Source organism: Ostrinia nubilalis, chromosome Z, assembly GCF_963855985.1.
Source record: "Ostrinia nubilalis chromosome Z, ilOstNubi1.1, whole genome shotgun sequence".
NCBI lineage: Eukaryota > Metazoa > Arthropoda > Insecta > Lepidoptera > Crambidae > Ostrinia > Ostrinia nubilalis.
Genome location: NC_087119.1, coordinates 2,521,499 through 2,541,700, shown reverse-complemented (window position 1 = coordinate 2,541,700; position 20,202 = coordinate 2,521,499). Strand labels below are relative to the sequence as shown.

Below are 20,202 nucleotides of genomic sequence, written 5' to 3'. Positions count from 1 at the left end.
TGTTTTTCTTCTGTTTTGGAGCGCAGCCAGTTCCCGATCTGTGCTTGTGGTATCGGCAGTATTGATTCCGGACCAAATACTGTTGTGTCCGAACCTCTTCTTGCTAGTTCATCTGCTGCGTTGTTGCCTAAAGAGTTACTGTGCCCTTTGATCCATTGCAGGGTAACGCCATTTACAGCTGCAATGTCTTGGAGCGCGTCATGACATTCCAATATAAGGGCCGTTATTATTGTATTGCTTAGTAGCGCAATAGTTATATAAATACCTTCTTTAACTCCCAAGCTTGTTTCTATTTCTCTAAGTTTCTCTTCAAATCTGTGTATGTCTCCAACATTCATATGGTACACTCGATGATTTGTCTACAAGCAAATAAGTGATTACTATAGGTACCTAGAGAACATTGATAAAGTAAATTTTAATATGGAAATATAAATGAATGGTTATTAAACATAATTTATAATAAACTAGCAGTGCCCGCGACTTCGTACCCGTGAAAATCATTTTTGCTCTGCACCTATTAGGCGGTTATCACACTGCTCCGCGCTCCGCCGCGCGTGATTTCATAATTATAAAAAATCCCGCGCGCAGACGCGTTGTCAGTGTGTTGTGCCGCGCGTGTTTTCTATACAAACTGAGGTACTTGCATACAATGATTAAATCTGTCGTCCCGCGTACCGCGGCGGAGCGCGGCGCAGTGTGATAACCGCCTTATTTGTAGCGTGATGGTATATAGCCTATAGCCTTCCTCGATAAATGGGCTATCTAACACTGAAAGAATTTTTCAAATCGGACCGGTAGATCCTGAGATTAGCGCGTTCAAGTAAACAAACAAACAAACTCTTCAGCTTTATATTAGTATAGATAGATATAGAAGTATAGAATATAGATGAAGGACAGGGTTAACTGCTAATTATGTTAATACAGTTTTCATTCAAACTTTTGCACAGTTAACATAACTCTTGGTTTATAATGTTTTCTATAACTAGCACTTGATAGGTAAATGTTTTAGGCTACATTAATCTTTGTATTTCATACCTTTTTCCCTTTGATGATGGCTCCTTCGTGCAAGATGATGGTGACGACTTCCATATCTGGCCTCACAATCAGTTCCTCCACCTCACCTTTTGACAGCATGGAGTAGACAAACTCGTTCCATGAGACATATCGGATGAGCTGGAACGGATAAGAACTTTATTTATATGAAAATTGAGCTGCAAACTCAAAACTGGCAGTAGTAAAGAAGCTGTTGATAAGAAAAATTCAGGTTCCTCAAGTATTAATGTGAGCTTGTTTTATAATGGTCACATTATAAAGAACAATGTCACTTATGCCATAGCACATAAAAATTCTACATATAGCCTGACCAGGAACATAAAAACCCTCGCCATGTTGCGGAAAACTAATGGTACTAATTTCTTTTAATGGCAACAGTAACTGAAAACTTCATTGACATGTCACCTTGCATGTCAGTCTATTGTTGTCAAAGTGTAAACAAACTTTATTTTAAATGTGTGCAATTGATTTTGTGAATTAAATTGCTAAAATATTTTTATAGTCGTGAAAGAAAAGTGGTTCCCAATGTGTTAATGTATTTGTCGAAGAGAAATACTAACGGTTCGGACAATATTTTCATTGAATAATGTTTCCGACAAAGGTTGTCAAATTGACTGACATGTTTATCGTATAGTACAGTCCACTATGAAAATTAGCTGTAGTCTGTTTCAACTACCTATTTTAAAGTTTTTTGTCACTTTCTAAGTTTTGAATTTTATGGAATTGGGAAAGAAGTACCGAGTTTGAAGCGTTGATGAGCAGACATTGCAGTTGAATATTCAAGTTCTGAATTTGATTATTGATGAATAATAAAATAAATCCTACTAGCTCGATTGATGGTTTCATTTAATTTATTTAAACCAGGTTACCTTTAATAATATTTTTTCGGTAATTTATGAAAATATCAAATTAGCCCGTAATCCTGAATCCTGATACATAAATTTAGCCTATTAATTTAACACATGTACGACTGTACTCAGTGTTGCACTATCAAATGCAATTGAGGCGCCTCTATGCCAGGGTTTTTATGTTCCTGGTCAGGCTATAAATAGGTAACTATTACATTTATTTACTTTCAAAGACAGGTACTAAGCTATGTGAATAACAAATTCAAAATTAATTTTTTTTATTAATATGTAGGTAGGTAGGTTTATCAGAACACAACCGTATTCTCAAACATTACTTATGGTATCACATTGCACATGGACGCACAGGGTCCCTAAAACCTATTCATAGCTAACCTATTCTTACTTGAGTGAGTGCGAACCAATCACAGAGCTCTAATCAATGCTGTGCGATTTACTTTGCATAGTGTTTCGGCTTCACATAAGCAAGTATCATTCGTGAATACGGATGTTATACTCCCAATGTAGCTTGCCTCATTAACACCTTAGGTTAACATTTTGGCTGGTACTGAGAAAGTGTAAAAAAAACTACAATATTAACAGGAGCACTTACCTCATTTTGCGTGTTGTCGCTAGGAACAAGTAGGGAGCTGGCAATAACCAGTATACTAGTGGTCAGCATCCAGAATGCTGCTTTTAGAAGCAGCGATGGCATGTTATCATCTATGTCACCTTTTTTCTTGTCTTTTTTGTTCTGCAAATAACAACAATGGAATACAAAATAGTGATAAGTTAAATTTTGCGGCCACTGAGTCCACAACTATGATCTCAGAATTTATAAGCTAAAACAGCTGGGAAAGCTTTTTTAATAATAAGTAGTGTGGCATGAACAGGATACTTTTATTCATCAATAAATACTATAAATACCTTGTCATCATTAGGTTCATTCTGTTTATCGCACGATGGAGAAGTTGTATGCAAGCCTCGGAAACCTAGCTTCGTATTTACAATTGAATTCAACGCTGGCAAATTTGATCGCTTTAAAAGCGAGTATGCTGCTTTACACTCTGCATTGAACTGATGAAGTTTCTGTAATTAAAATACGATAAGAATATTATAAGCAAGTATGAAAAGAAATACCAACAAGATTTCGCAGAAATTCATGGTTAGCATGAAAACCATTCAATATTGGGTTCAATTAAAACTGGTAGGACTTACAGCAATTTTTAAATACTATGCTTTTTTCTGCCTATAAGGTATTGCTATATTATTGTAGCCGGCAAATCTAAGCCTTGTAACTATGGTTTTCATTAGCTAGTTCCAAAATATTTCATAACATTGGGTCATACATGAACTCTATGAAACCTAACTGCGTAGGCAAGGTTTATGTAACTTACCGGATTTCTGGATTTTCTCGTCAAGTTATGCAATGCTGAGAATGATCTGCACAAATTTATTATATTGAAATCACATCGTTTGTTTATTTGGTGCTGTAATAAACTGTGTCGGAAGTCGAAGTGCATCTTTGACTGAATCTTCGAGGCGGACAGCGTCGGTAATCTCTTTATTGACAACATTCTTAAAAATATAAAATTATTGCTTGATTAAAAATAAATAAATACCAATTAAACGTAAAAAGATAACATTTTTTGGTTATTTTTCGGGATTTTGTTTTACTACCACCACACCTGTCACTGTCAACCAACGAGAAACTTTTTTTTTTAAGAAAATTAGTTCGAAGATGTAATAGTGATGTTGATATCGACTAAATATTCGAAAATATAACATGAGTTGAATATTAAACTACTCACCTTATATCGTTATTTTTTCTTATCTCAAAACAACGTAAACTGTTTTTACCTCACGCAGTTAAACTACAGTGGACTTCGGATTTGTAAAGACATTAGGTATAAGTTACTGTAATTGCCATGTTATATTTTGGTTGGTAGTGGTTATAAGTAACGGTTTTAATGTTTTAATTAAATTCAATGGACTAAGTACACACAATTATGATGAATGGATGATCCACACTACGAATTAAATTAGTATTCAGACAGTCGGCGAATTTTCGCAAGATCCTCCACAGCAGAAAAATAATTGAAATCACTCACTGTCAAATTTAAATCAGTTTGACTTGTACGGCTGGTGCTTCCTTCAATGTGCATGACGTGTCACGAGAAAGTAAGAAAACATTATGATAGTAGAACAATAGTCATTTTGAAATAAGAAAATAATCAGTAGAAATACATTTTAAGAGACCACAATAAATTCATTATTTTACCATGTTAGGTTGATACGTGAAGCCATTGAAATTAAAAAGTAGAGGAATTTCAATCGAGAAGATGGATTTAGCCTAACATCAGCGTAGAATCTGGTATAATACAGTGCAAATCGCGTTTTCCGTCCGTGTGATCAGGCCGTCTCAAAGAAACCCGGACACTGATAAGTACGATACACATCGATCGGCGTTAGTCGGAGCGCAGCGCAGCGTCCGTTCAGCCAAAAATGCGGTGGAATGCGCGCTTATCTGCTGGCATCAGTCAAGTAAAGTGTCATATCGCTGTCAGTCTAGTTTAGTAACTCCTACTGTGTGGACGTGTTAAAATTGTATTATTTAATGGTGGAATGGGATTTTGTTTTGTTAGCAATCGCGTTGGAAGAAGATGCAAAACAACCAAAATGAAAAAAAACAGGTAGAGAAAAATTTGGGTGGATGACTTACGGTAGCCGACCGGAGCCGACGGCAGTCGAGCGCAGTCGCTTGTGTTCCAAGGAATACGCTAGGAGCCGACCGGCTTCTGACGCACGCATCCGTCCGTATTGAAATGCCAGTATGAATCAGTTGTAAGCAATTAAGGCTCTAAGAACTGATAATAAAATACAACTTTCTTCACGGCGCTCCGACGCGCTCCGGCGCGCACCGGTCAGTGAGAATCGTTCCTTAAAGTAGTTTGTCGGACTGGCTGTACCACTGACGAAAATATTGTGCAAATGCGGGTGGGTGAAGAATATTCATGGCGCCCGAGCAAACGTCGGGAGGGTAAATATCTTTTTACCGATAAAACCGAAAAGCTTTGTGTGGAACCCTATTTTATCATTACATTCCTAGTCGATTAACCATTTACTTAAAATTCGATTATAATAAATGATAATATTTACGCCCATCTCTATTTGTATTTGACAGTGACAACTGACACTACCTAAATACTTTTTGGCGGGAAAGTTAAACAGAATGAAGCAGTTTTGTTTCATTTATTTTATTCTATTTTAATTTGCTATTATTAATCAAAGTATAGTGAATTTTGCAGAAAATATAAAATTATTTAAAAGTAAACAAAAAAATATCTAGCTCAGGAAGGATTATTAAACCTTGCTTCGTCCTCCAATTTCCAGTGTGTCCGGGGCGACCTAGCGATATGACTATTTCTACAAAATGAAAACTAACTAATTTAATTTGTGATTTTCGATATTCTGTAACAGTTTTCGGGATATCTGCTATTTAAAATATAAACATTTTTGCCTCGACATTTTCAAATTATGAGAAAATGGTTGCCATAATACTATTTAGATGACAATTTTATTTTAGGTACTTTTTGGTGATCAAACAATACTAGGGCGAGTCATAAATTTTGATGTTACATAAATTTTTAAAGATGCTGAGTTATAAAACTAGATGGTGATACTATGGATGTATGTGACACCGATTGTTTGGTGGTGCCACATAAGTAAGTACATATTATTATTTTATAATTATTTGAGAAGTTTACTGTTTGAATCTTAGTTTTTACACACAAATTTAGATGCTAAAAATAACTGCCATGCTAAGTTATTACAGAAGCTAACATCAAAGATTGTATGATAGTGGCTGAGATATTTTTTTTGGGTGCGCATTGATGGTGGCTGATTTAATAATTTAGAGGACAATGTAAATGTTTATAAGACAAAAGTGCTATTATAAAGAAGCCGATGTAAGTAAGTAATTAACACCCTTTTAGAAAAGAATATCGAATTAATAATCAAATCTGTTCCATCTCACCCCTTTACAACAATAGCAGAACTAGAACGCAAAAATACATTTTCTCATAATGCAAGTTAGGTATCAACACTATCAACTGATACGTAACGTGAGAAGTCGTACATTCCAATTGCCACGTGCCATCCGCTATGCACTTATGAACTTATCATAGTAGGCAGGGTGGAATTTTGTAATGCCACCTGGAGGGAAAGTACTCTTAACACAGTAAATAGAAAATTTTACTAAAAAAAAAAAACGATAACTTATCCGAATGTTTTTCGAAAATTCACCACCATATCATATTTAACTTTCTGTAAATAATTTAGAGTTCGTTAGAGAGATTTCATCCTTAAACTTAACACTAACGATCGATCGATGCAATAAAAATAGAGGGTGTAATTTTTAACAGATTTTAGTTGGTTTGATTCCCGGGTGTGGCAAGCTTTTTGGAAATCTTTGAATGCAGTTCTATTTCTTTTAAAAAATAAAGGAATGTTTTCTTTGAGTAAAATTTTCTATCTACAGTATTAAGAGTAGGTACATTCCCTCCAGGTGGCATTACAAAATTCCACCCTGTATAATAATAGTACGAGTAATGTCACCCGTGACGAAATGAATCGAGCTTTGCAGCTATAAATTGGCGACATTGACGGTAGTTTTGTTTAGCCTAGGCGCAGACCATCGATTTTTAGTTGGCCGATAGTTGGGCCCGATTTTAATTTGTATGAAAAATCGGCCAAATCAAATCGGCATGGAAGTGCGCTCATTACACCGATTCGATTTGGCTGATTCTTCATACAATTTAAAATTGTGCCCGATAATAAAATTGTGCCCGATAATTTTATTATCGGGCACAATTTTATTATCAGCCAACTAAAAATCGGTGGTCTGCACATAGTCTTAGGCTCGGTTGCACCTACTTTAACTTTGACAAACATCAAAAATCTGTCAAACTCCATACAAAAAACACCGGTTATCGTTATAGTTACGGTCATAGTTAGGTGGTGCAACTCAGGCTTAGTGTTTGCACTTTTGCAGGTTCGATTCCCGTTAGCAAGCGTTTGTGTGCATCCGCATATTCAGCCAAATGTAATTATCTAAGGAACTATATAAATAAATCTTTGGACAATTTCATACAGCACCAGCTAACGCCAAAGGAAGCAACTTATTTGCTTGTGTTATGGGTGCTAGCTTAACGGATATACTAAGTACTTAAATACTTTTTTTAAATACACTTAATAAACATACTTAATAGTAACACCCAGACCCATCACAGAAATTAAAATTCATCATTTCAATTTCTGCCCGGCCGGGAATCGAACCCGTGACCTCTCGGCATAGTCCGTTCTGAACCACTACACCAAACGGCATACACTATAATAATATTCATCTCACAAAAATAGTCTGCGCGCCCACTAAAGATTTGTCAAAAAGCTTGGCTGGCGCCCATTTGCTTCTGACTAAATATAAGGCTCTAGAGGATAATTAGGAGATTTATTTTAGTAGGTATTCATTACGAGATCAACCTTTCATTTAATTGAATCAATTAAAGGCAGTATTCATTGCAGCTTAATTAGTAGCGAATATCATTAGCATTGAGTTACTTTCGTAATTCGTATGTAACGTTACGGTTTAAAACATTTATTTCATCAAAAAGAATTTACAATAAAATTCATTTGTTTGTGAATTAGGAATATTATTTTGTTAGTATACAAGTGCTGGAACGGTGCGTGTTAGTAATTTAACAAATCTTAAATAATCATAAATGATTACAAGACCAAGCCTCGGAATAATAATCTCCAATTTGATGCGAATGGTAGGTTTGAAACAATGCTATTTGCTATCTGGTTCCATACTAGCTGCTATTTGCTCTTTAGCAGTGTCACCCATTAAGTCTCGAAAGTCAATTAGTTGCCTTCCCCATAGTCCTGTAATTAGCAAGCGGTCAGGTTAAATTAATGTTTATTTTCGTTTCAGTAATCTACTATGTCATAAGGTTCAACCACACCAACGCCACAACCAACGCGTTCAGATCGCCATCGCCGTCATCGATCGGCGGAGCCGGCGCGATCATATTAGGATCATGGGTCGCGCGAAAAAAAATAAAAAAGCGCGCAAAAACCGTAATTTACAGGTAATTTAAAATTAATTAAGTTTTTAAGACCAGAATGAAGGGTCTTTTTAAAAAAGTTGTGGTTTCGAATTATTGGAGTATGGTGTCAAACTGTCTATTGTCATTGGCACTGTCACAGAAATTAAAATTCATCATTTCAACATCTGCCCGGCCGGGAATCCATCCCGGGACCTCTCGACATAGTAGTCCGTTCTGAACCACTACACCAAACGGCCGACCAAATAATAATAATCACTGTGGTAACTTATTTGTTATTTTCAACCGACTTCAAAAAAGGAGGAGGTTCTCAATTCGACCCGTATGTTTTTTTTTTCTATGTTTGTTACGCGATAACTCCGCCAATTATGAACCGATTTGAACAAATCTTTTTTCGGCGTATAGGTAATACCTCAAGGGTGGTCCCATTTAAATTTAATAATAAAAAAAACAACCCCCAAGGGTGGAAAATTGGGGATGAACTTTTTTATACGCAAGATCTCCGCCGATTATAAATCAATTTGAACGATTATTTTTTTGTTGAATAGGTATTATCAAAAGGGTGATTTCATGCGAATTTGAAGAAAATATTTCACCCCCAAGGGTGGAAAATTGGGGATGAACTTTTTTATACGCAATATTTTTAATTTTTAGTTTTTTTTTGTGTTCACGCATTTGAAGTCGGTTTTATTTTTTAAAAAAGTTAATTATGTTAATATCAAGAGCGTTTTGCAACTAAAAATGTGCTTTCGACTAGACGATATTATGTAAGTAGGTACCTATGAAAAGAAAAAGCGAGATGAGAATAAGAATAAGAAATTTATTTATAGACTAAAATATTCCGCCACATATAAAAACCGCGCTCTATAAGCCGTGGGCAGAAACTAGTGTACAATAAAAGTATTATAGTAGCAAACTTCAAACTTTATTGTATTGAAATCTGTATTTAATTTTCTAAGAATATTCTAATGCCAACGTACGTAAGTAGCACTCAGGTTAAAGGGGCGAGTGCTGGTGTACTAAGGGCACTAAGGCTTCTTATACACGAGCGGCTCGCAGCTGTTGCCACCTTTTGGCAGCACCATAGCTTGTCGCATCCTGAAGAGACAGCTACAACTGCAGCTAACGCCACTAAAAGGTGGCGACAGCTGCCGTTGCCACTGCCGTCGCGGCTATATTCCGCTCGTGTATAAAAAGCCTTAGATGGAAATTTTCTAACTTGTTTTATCGGTCGATCTATAACAAGGTGTTGTTTCAGTAACCGATATGCTTATCACAACAAGCAACTTTTATTGTGAGCGATATTGAAATCGCGAGAGAGTTTCACTTTCGTTCCGAATCGATTTTTAAAACTTTATAATGAACAGGCCTAGGACAAAATATTCAAAGTCGGGCTTCGATCTAGATATGAAAACTTTAGTTGCATACTTAGTCATTATCACCATCATCAGATCGTCACTTACCATCAGGTGAGATACAGGTCAAGAGCTTCCTTGTTGTGGATAAAAGAAAAGCAATATTGTTGCAGTAAGTACCTATACATACATATTATACCTAGTTTTCATTATCAGTTTTTTCAAAAAGTGTACAAAAGTTGATAAATTCCAGAAATGAGGTTCAAAGTGGCACGTGCAATAAACTAGACAACGATATCGTTCTGCAAAATTACGCTTACATCCATTGAGTTAAGCTCCCTTTTTGATGGCTTGTTGGATGCCACGAGTTCCTAAAAGGCTTACAAAATATCCCGAAGCGCTAAGACAACTCATGTGCACCGGAATTTGTATTGACTTTGTTGAGCTGTGCTTTTAACCTGCGAATAATAAATGTCGGTCTAATGGACCTGGGTTATGCAGAAAGTATTTTTATTAAGAGTTTTTTTATTGCACGTACAAATCACTAATAACTAGAAGCCGCCCGCGACTTCGTAGGCGTGGATCGGTATCCACGGGATTTTACCACTTTAGGAATTAAATTTTGCAAAATCCCGCCTGAGGCACCTACGTTCTAAAAGGAAAAATGCAAAATTTGAGACTCCTAGTACTTGTGACCTTTCGCTTTTAATTATAGATTATGTTAACCCTGGAGGGGTTATTAAGTTAAATGTGCGCTCGTATTGGGTTCACCATAAATAGTTCGGCGTTCGACGAAGATCGAACTAGCAACAATCGCGAGACGTCGCGCGTCGCCTCGCTATATTAGTACTAACTTATGCATCGATTTGGAATGAGGGACTACATAGAGATGCTTCATGCGACTTCACAAGAATCTACAGTATTAAACTTGATATAATGTTGTCTACACATCGATGTAAAATAATCGGACAAAGCGATAAAAGATATCGAGTTACTAAAATCTGGAAAAGTCTAGTTTGTGTATTCCACTAGCCCTGAATAAGAACTTGTAGATTTTTTTCTAAAATATGTGGAATATCTTATTTTCTAGAGAGTGAGGCATATGTGTGTAGGGCTTATTGGGTATTCCGAGGCTTTGGGCATTTTGGACGTATCCGATTAAGCGCCTTCACTATGCAGACTCACATCTCAGACTTACTTGTATGTACCCAAGGCCATGCACTGCCTGATGTGCATGATGTGTACACCCGGTGGTATTGTGGACATTGTGCACAGTTTGCACACCGGACTGTATTGATTGTGTGTGAGTGTGTTTTTGTGTGAATCACTGTACATTCTTGTACTGAGCTTACAAATGTTTGTGATTACTTGTTTTTTATCGGTAAAACACCTTACTTTTCGGTTGAGTTAGCATAATAATAAAATAAAATAAATCAAGAAATAAAATATATTTAACAGCAGATGTCATGAAGTCATATGACTTTTATTCTATGCTTATTGCATATCATAGTCGGTGGGCGCAGATAGTGTGGTAGGGTAAAAATATTATGAGATATGCAGAAGCTCCTTAAGAGCAAAATATTAGACGATTTGTAAGCACTATACTATAGTAGTCTATACAAATATTTTAAAGATATTTTGACTTTGACATTGACTTTGGGTGCTTGTACCGGCGTCATTATGCGGAAATTTTAAGCTAAGTAATTTTTATATTTTTAATATCTAATAATTACTTTTTCGTCACGTCTCTATTGGTGCTCTTGACCGTACTCGAACACTGAAGGGTTAAAATTAGCTGTTGCGTAAAATTGTTATGAACATTTCCATCTGATAAATAACTAGGAGTTCCATGTCAAAGGCTTGTCAGCGTCCGGTAGATGCGCTTTGCGTTATTGTCTGACTCCTCTGGCACCTCTTTTAATGGAATTTAATGAATTTTACAGGGTACCATTTTGTTTGTAGTTCCGCGAACGCAGTTCATTTTGCTCGCCGTTTTTTGATGACAGGATTCACGGAGCGGCGTCAAAGGCTTAAACGAAAGTTTAATAAAGGACTGCACGGCAGTTAATATGTTAACTACCCTACAGGATGAGGTTGGAAATGGTTTGGATAGCACAAAACAATCAAATTGCTGCACTGCACCTACGCAGTACGAATTTACGATTTACGATTTTTATTGGCGGCCAAAATATATATGTATTAGCAGCAGATAAATTGATGTCGAGAGGGTAAGTAGCTTGACAGATTTTTATTATACGCCTCAAAATATTGTAAATGATATTATTGGAACCGTTTTTTTTTTTTCAGACATTACCCAACTGGTTTAATTTGTTAATTAATTAGACAATAATATTATATACTAATGAAACGATTTTACTCTCAGAAAACAGATAGCAATGTGTTAGGCACATTTATAATTTTGTTGTTTAGTGACTAGACAAAAGCCAAAGTTACTTAAATTGTGAAAAAAAAAAAACTGGAGAAAACATTGTAGAGTTCAACATTAAGTGAAACACTAAGACTAAACACTGTAGCATGATGGTAATGTAGTTGTAAGTTATACAGGGTGACTTTTAAATCGTTGGCATCCTTTTAAACTAAGACTCTACTCATGGTACATAATAGTACATTCCCTAAGACAAATCCAATGAGTTAAAATTTCAAAAATGTTAACTATAACAAAAGTACAATCGTTTTTAATTCTTTTTAAGAGCACACTAATATGACCAAAACCTACGGATTTGCCTCATATTCAGGGAATGTACAGTCACGGAATGAAAAGGTTCGTCAGTTTTCAAATTGATTCCTTCAACGAATCGCGAGCACATATTACCTTTTGAAACTATGTTACAGAATAATCTCGAGTTAGAGAAAATAATCTTTAACTGTTCGTCAGTAAAGTTCAAAATTATTCAGATCAAAGTTGTTTGACGATTTATCTTGTCAAGAAGATTATTATGATTGATAAACTAAAACCTTCTTGTTGGTTCAAATGCCATTATTATTTCTTTTAAATAAAAAAAACTATTGTCAATTGGTCAATGTCATCATTGCATTGCACTGATGGGATAGAAAAATAAACAAGCAAAACCTTATTCGTTAGCAAACGTCATATTTATTTAAATGTTAGCAGCACTGTTTCTTGCACTGTTATGTTGGCAGGTTTGACTCTCACAGTACCTATTAGTGCAAGCGAAAACCGACACTAAGGTGACGAACCTTTTCATTCCGCGACTGTACATGATAGAGTCTTAATTTAAAAGGATGCCAACGACTTCAATGTCACCATGTATACGAGTATTGCAACAAATATGGATCGTCTGAAGTGCTTATTTGTAATTGAGTACAAAATGAAGCCGCTAGTATTTTACTATATTCCCGTTTACTATGCGCCTGGAATTTGCCAGTACGATGCATTCTCGGAATCCGGAATCCTGCAAACTGCACGCACGAGTTCATGTAAACAACAATATTCGTTTTTGAAGTTAAATTGTTTTCGCTTTGACATTTCGCAAAACTAAAATCTAAACGAAACAGGAATGTTTGTTATTATTGTGTTTTTTGTTATTATGATTGTTATGAATTTTGTTATAGGAAAGAATGTTTTTTTATTGATACAGATTATTTTGTATTTGGTCCACTTCACGAGTACACAAGAAAGGCTTCGGGAGGAATGGCGACGGATTGTGAGGCTTGCCATCGGAGTGTGACGACCACCACCACTGGAACAAAAGTGTAGTGACGAAGAAGAAAATTATTTCTTCAATCGTTCGTTCGTTCGAACGAAATAACGATCCATGATCTAATATTTATTTATCTTTAATAAAGAAACATACAGCCTTGTTTGACACATGCAGCTTAAAATTAAGTAGATTACACATTGGCCTTTAAAGTTTCTAAGGCTAGGTTGTACAGTCAAAGTTAAAAAGGAGATAGATGTGAAGCAAAATTTAAGCATGCAAAAGAAAACATTAACATTAAAACATATAAAAATACATTAACATTAAAAAAAGGTTAAAACACATTAACAGGTAAGTACGCGAGAGATCAAGTAGATTGAAGGAGACGGCGAAATATACTACGGAATGTTGCTACGGCCCGTAGCCCGTAGCATTTCGTAGCCTGTCTGTAGCTGAAACGTTACAGCTTTTACTTGCTACGCCGTAGCACTTAAAAAGGTTCAGCCAAACCAACGCGATCACACGCGATCAGCCGGCGTGCAGCGATGGCGACCAGACTTAAATGCATTGATCGCCATGGCTGCACGCCGGCTGATCGCGTGTGATCGCGTTGGTTTGGCCGAACCCTAAGTTGGGTTGCTATAGCGCGATTGCCAGTGTAACGTTGCAAAGCGCTTCACTGTTTAACGATGTTTTATTTTCGCTCTACCTGCAATTTTATTCACGAGGGTGGGCCCTTATTACAAAAAGTAAAACCGCGTTGATCACAAGTTTAAATTGACATTAAGGAAATATACCTAATTTTAAACCAGTACTCATGGCAGGTGTAAGTTTTTTGAAATAAGGCACTAGGTGTTACAGGCCTACTGGTTTTTAGCACTCTTATACATCATGTCATTTTCATAGTTATTTAAGTAAAAACTTAATTAGATACGAGGTGCCGATTTTGTTTTCAGTAATGTCCAACTTAGTAAATATTAATTAATTATTAGTTGAGGCAACAATTATCTTACGCAGTCGCCCGGCAAGCGAAAGGTGGTGGGTTCGATTCCCAACTTAGGCAGTTCGATTTTTTCAAGTTATTTATAATAACATTTACAGTCATTATCTTCTCACCATGCATGCAAGAATATAACATAACATTGAGTACAAAATTTAACATGGACATGGAAACTTACAAACTTAATAATGGTGTGCTATTTTTATATAAACCTCTTTAATCTCGTGTGTCCAAAAATAGGTTGGTAATTCAGAGGTACCTAAATCCTGAGGGTGACTTTGGACTAGTATTAGAAACTTGTAGAAAATCCTACACACATCGGCATCTTTTGTTACCTTCGAAATGTTATCCAAGAGTTGTCTATTTTTATCAACATTCAAGGTAATTTTGTAAAAAAAGAATATAGGGTGGCATACGTGTTTACTTCAAAAAGTAAAGTAATACTTGTTTAACCAAATTCAATGTGGTATGTACGTAAGATAACAAAAATAGTATATCGTATTGCAGTGCATTGTATTGTTTAAAATTGCTCGTTCATCAAGATAAAAATACGTTTGATTATCCTAATATGGCTTGAGTTGAGCTTTTACAATAAGTGTGACTTCGAAGACTTTTTCAGATTTCTTGAAAGAACGGAACTATTTAATTTTATTTAAATAAAAAAAAGTATTGTCCGCTAAAGTGACTAAAAAAGTATATAATGCATCAATCATACAAGGTCGCGGGCACATCTAGTTCATTTGTACCAATAAATCAATATCAATATAAGGCCTCGTTCAAGGAGACGCGGGGCGTCAAGCGGCGCGGTGCGCTAAGCGGGCCGCCTGAAACACACAACATACGGCAGAGTTTAGAGCATTCAAGGAGAAGCTATTTTGCAAGCGTTTGTTTGAATTGTGGCGTCGCATGCGACTAACGACGCCGCGTCTGACGCGGCGAATGAAGCGGCGGGCGACGCCGCGAAGGACGCGGCAAGGATTTTTTTTATCCACTATGAGGAAGCTCTTGGCCTGTATCTCACCTGATGGTAAGTGATGATCAGGCCGAAGGTGGAAGCGAGCTTCACCCGGAATCCTCAACCACGGAGGAACTGGCTATCTTACCTCTAACTGCCGGAACACAACAATGCTGTTAACATTGTTGTTATGCCGACAGACTTAGGTAAGATGGTGGTAGCTAGCCAGGCGGACTTAGAACAAGCCCTACCACCAACCAAACCGAACAGAAAAATCTGCCCCCACTGGGAATCGAACCCGGGACCTCTGCGTCTGAAGCAGGTGGTCTTACCACTAGACCACAGAGGCGGTTGGAATTCTTTGTGTTATGTTGGCGCGTGGACGACGTAGGCCGCTGCACGCGCCGCCTCAGCATTAAACGGTAAAAACGCCCGACGCGACGCTCAACGCCCCGCGTCTCAAACGAGCCCTTACGGTTTAGTTGCCGCTTAATCGAGTTGATGTAAATTAATTAATCCAATTGATAATGTATTAAACTTATTATGATTAGTTGGGTATATCGGAATTACACAGAGAAACTAATCCACTGACCAAAACAGTACATGGACTAAGAGCCCGGAAATTCCTGAATTATGTTAACTATGTTATAAACTAGTGACTCACCCCGGCTTCGCATGGGTGCTACAAAGTATACATATAAACCTTTATTCTAAGCAAATTTTCGGAAATCTTTGAATGCAGTGTTCTCTTTCATTTCAGAAATAAAGGAATGTTTTCTTCGAGTATTTTTTTACAGTACCTATTGAGAGTGCTTTAACTTCAGGTGGCATTGCAAAATTCCACCCTGTATAATATTTGGGCAATAGTTAGATGATGTTTCGATCAGCCAAACGGTTTTGACCGTTCCAACCCCTTGCCAGACAATCATTTTATGGTAGCTGCCAAACGATAACCTAAAACAAAATGGTCTATCGTTCTTCCTTGTGTTGGGAGCATGCGCTGAAAAAGTTTCAGCTTTTATAAAATGACGAAGTTCAGTACCTCTAGCATGAACAACTCTTGTCTTCGAATCGTTTGCGTATTCGACAAAATTCGATACTCAACCGTCGAATTAAACGATAACGTAACAATTTTGATTCTCAAAATAAGTTTCGTGCAACCATTTTTTCAGTTCACTTTACGACACGTTTGCAAGGGCCCTGTTGTAGTTACTCGTACTCCCTATTTCGTACTAAATCTTTTGATGGCGATTCGAATACGCAAACGATTCGAACTCGAAAGTTTTTCGTGCTAGCTGTAGAGTTCACGGGCTCCTATTCTAACATGTTTGAAGTAATTATATTACTGCAATCTGAGCTATTTAGTAAACTGTAGAGCAACTGGCCTCTGTGTAATTATAATGCATAATTATACACCGTTGAGTCTGAGTATTACAGTATAACATAATTACAGTACGATGAGTGATACCTGATAGTTAACTCTAAATAGACCGTTTACTGAATTCAATTTACTAAATTGATGAGATATGAAACCTGTGGTAATGGACAGTGCATTATGTGCACATATAGAAGGTGAAGTTAAATTAATTTTAACCTACTGAGAGTTTAAATAACCATAGTAACGCCCGCGTGAAATTAATTTTGTGGTAGACCATTACAAATCATAAATGTTATTCTGATAAACAATGATACCGAAAAGTTTCATCAAAATCCGTTTGGTTCTTTTTGCGTGAAAGAGTAGCAATGTGTCCGTATTAATATCTTACTAATAATAAAAATGCGAAAGTTTGTATGGATGCCTGGATCCTCATACGTGCATTATAATCACAATACCGTTGTGTTTTAGATCACAAAATACTGTTTCACTCACTATAAATATCCATGTCTTATAGAAGGAAGTATCAGTGTGCCTACCATGAGTTTACGTTAGGTGTGCTCGCTAGCGACTGCGTAAAAAAATGACATTTAAATGTATGACATATTGTGCAGCGCCCCTAGTGGCTACTTTCAAGAAATAAAATCTTCATAGAATTTTTTGACGTATTCGCTAGCGAGCTCACCTAACGTAAACTCATGGTAGGCACACTGTTCCGTATGAAACATCGTACATTTCTGGTTTCATCAATTACATTTTCGTCTGACGCGCGACGCTGCTTGTTGCAACAGCGCTGGACCGGTCGTTATGGAAATAATTTGGGGAAACCTTTAACGAACGAACGATTTTATCATCGGTAGGTATTGGTAAAGTGTTTGAAGTCCTGCCACAATGCATTAATTTGTAGGTACTTATGCTAACACTTTTTGGAAATTTTAAATTATGATATTTTTGCTTTCATTAGACATCATTCTGTTATATGAATAAAAAAAAATCCACACATTTTTTTAATAAAAAATGTTAGGGACCTAACGAATATTACTAAGAAATAAAATAGTGGACTGTATATAATAGGTGCTGTATTCTCGCCAGCCTAATTTACAAGCAAATATTATCTATGATACGCGGTAATCGTGCGTCGAAAGATAATTATAATTTTTCAATCGTAAAACGTTGCAGTTAAAAAGTTAATTCATGCATAAAAGATAGCTTAAAAAGAGCAATGTAATAATATTATCACGTTCCACGAAAACGAGCTTATAAGTACCATAAAACTAGCCTTTTGCTAACAGATTACTGTGTCACGCTTCATAAATACAAGGAGCTAAATAAAGGATGTATAAGTTTGCTATTAAACCTCGTACTTTTTTCGTTAGGCGAATTACATTTCATCCGGCCCGACGCAACCTGTTGGTTTCTCACGCTCGTATGAACACTGTTTACATATTTTTTCCCTTCTTTGCTTAAATGTGGAAATAAACATGTTTTATTGGTTTTTTTTATCAATGTCTCAATTTAATTAAGTAGTAAGTATACCTACTTCCTTAACTATTTATCTTGAAACTTCTTTTGAATTTTTTTTTCCGTATGTTTCCCCGAATATAAAGGAATAGTCAAAGGAATATGTTTATAATAATTAATTCATTGGCCAAGCGATTTAACAACATAGTGAATTTTCACAACCAAATCAATAGTTTTCATTATAGTTCGAGAGTTGGCGTTTACAACGGCTGACCGAGCGCGCACGTTTGCAATTTTCATTTGTGATTATTACCTATTCAAAATGGCGTTTTGTAGGTATATTCCTGAAAACCTGATGCACCGATTCGACACCTCCTCCTGTCGTAATTATTGAAATCTTACTAATTTTTTTACGGTTACATAACCGTCTTACTGATTGTCAATAAATAATTTTAATGAATCAATTGAAACCAATATTCCTTTCCTTTCATCACAAATATTTTTTAAGTAACTGAGAGTCATTATACTAATCCTTGTTCGTGGAAGAGGCCTACAGGAAGATAATATATCAGAATTCTTAGAAAATCTCTTTGGAATCGTACATTTTCAATACACTCTAAAATGTGTTTAGATACACCATCCGATTAATTTCTGAGTAATCAAATAGTGTTTCACACTTCACTAAGACCAAGGCCTAAATAAAGGCCAATTCACTTCCGTAAGAAACCTCGTACTTTTTTCGTTTGGTCAATTACTTTATTGTCCGGCGCCAGACGCCACCTGTTGGCGTCTCTAATTCGCATGACCACGTTTCCGACACGTTTTTTTTACCTCAGTAAATTTCCCTAACGCGGAAACAAGCTTGTCGTATTGGTTTACAATCACTTGTCGTAATTCATAATATTATCAACAATCTGTGTCTTCAAAATTCAATCACTTTCTTAAGAAAGGTTTCCTTTTGTTCGACTATAGCCGCTTTATCATTGGCTTTATCGTGTCGACGGAAAGTCAAAAAGACATAATTTAATGGTTAACCTATTTTTACCTACTGGATTTTGCAGTGCCAAACGTTTTTCTAGGATATAAAACGGTTTGTACGGTAACTCATGAGCCGTGAATATTTTGCCGATGGCTGATAGTGCGTGCGACTTCCTGCCACATTCTCGTTTACAGCTATCGCATGCGATACTTTTTTGTATTGGCACTTTGTGGGTATACTCCTGGGACCCCGTTGCACACATTTGACGGCTTTTCCCGTCAAAATTATTGGAAATTAGCAGTTTTTATTACTGTTTTATTTACCTTACTGACTGGAAGAAACTATGAAAATGTAAAATTATCAAAATAACATAGATTTTTTTTTAATCTTGACGATTTTTATTTACTTCAGTTAGATTTAATTTAAATCACTGATTTTTTAATTGTTTCAAAGTAAATACATGTTTTACATAGTGAATAATTTTGGCCTACTTGTACATAGAATCCGTCGGGGGCCGCAGCGCGCGTCAAAACTTAAGTCGCTTATAACTTTTTGATGCGATATTTTTTTGTAAGGGGACTTAATGTGTAGCCTCCTGCAACACTATTGTCTACATTTAACCACTTGGACCCTGACTTTTATGAGAATTTATTGAGATTTTGCCGATTTTGTTTTTGTCACTGAAACCATTAAATATTTCAGTCCCTGTTCATTCAATTTCACGCAGTTTTTTTTGTAAGATACTAGGTATTTTTTTAAATATTTTTCAATAGTTTGTATATTTTTTTATTTACATTAATATTTATTTATTTATAAGTTTTACGAGTACATAACAGGAGGCGGAGCCTTAGTAGGCATTGCGCGCGCATTCTAGTGATGTGGTAAAAGTTTGTAAACTATCGAGTAAATATTGCTGCAATTTTGTAATTTTTAGCTTTAAAAATTTAAAATACAACTTACAACTAAATGAAGTTATAACCAAAGAATAAGATTAAAAAGAGTCTACGTCCACTATTTTTAATTTACGATTTTGCTTATAAATAAAAAAGAAAAAGGATTTTTATTGGGAAAGTTAGTGGATTAAAATCAAAGCTTGTAGAATGATTTGTGGCGTTTTTAATGAGTTATTTAAGTTGTGTTAGAAAGAGATAGTTATATGTTGCACTGTTTCGCTGTAAGTAGGTCATCGATAACCCTGAGGTACAGACGTAACTATCCTACCCTTTTTAAGGGCCGCTCGGCGCCCCGGAGCGTCATTCGGGCCTCCAGTTTTCCAGGCTGCTGCCGTGTCGCTTTGGCTAAAGCCTTCGTACAGTTGCGCGCTTGTGAAAGTAATTTTGTTCGGATCCGTGTGACAAAAACTGTATAGTTTTC

At 36.2% G+C, this 20,202-nt stretch overlaps 2 protein-coding genes across 2 annotated transcripts in view; one reads left to right on the top strand and one right to left on the bottom strand.

Annotated features, from left to right (window-relative positions):
• The window catches only part of LOC135086741 (paraplegin), a 35,609-nt gene extending 32,014 nt beyond the window's left edge, over positions 1-3,595 (bottom strand). The window contains exons 1-5 of the mRNA XM_063981531.1: positions 3,296-3,595; positions 2,826-2,987; positions 2,512-2,652; positions 1,036-1,173; positions 266-359 (exon numbers count right to left, since the gene is read on the bottom strand). Of these exons, the coding sequence (XP_063837601.1) occupies positions 266-359; positions 1,036-1,173; positions 2,512-2,652; positions 2,826-2,987; positions 3,296-3,475 (715 nt within the window). The 5' untranslated portion in view covers positions 3,476-3,595. The remainder of the gene's footprint in view (positions 1-265; positions 360-1,035; positions 1,174-2,511; positions 2,653-2,825; positions 2,988-3,295) is intronic.
• The window catches only part of LOC135086731 (dual specificity calcium/calmodulin-dependent 3',5'-cyclic nucleotide phosphodiesterase 1C-like), a 150,589-nt gene that overhangs the window by 99,394 nt on the left and 30,993 nt on the right, over positions 1-20,202 (top strand). The window lies entirely within an intron of this gene.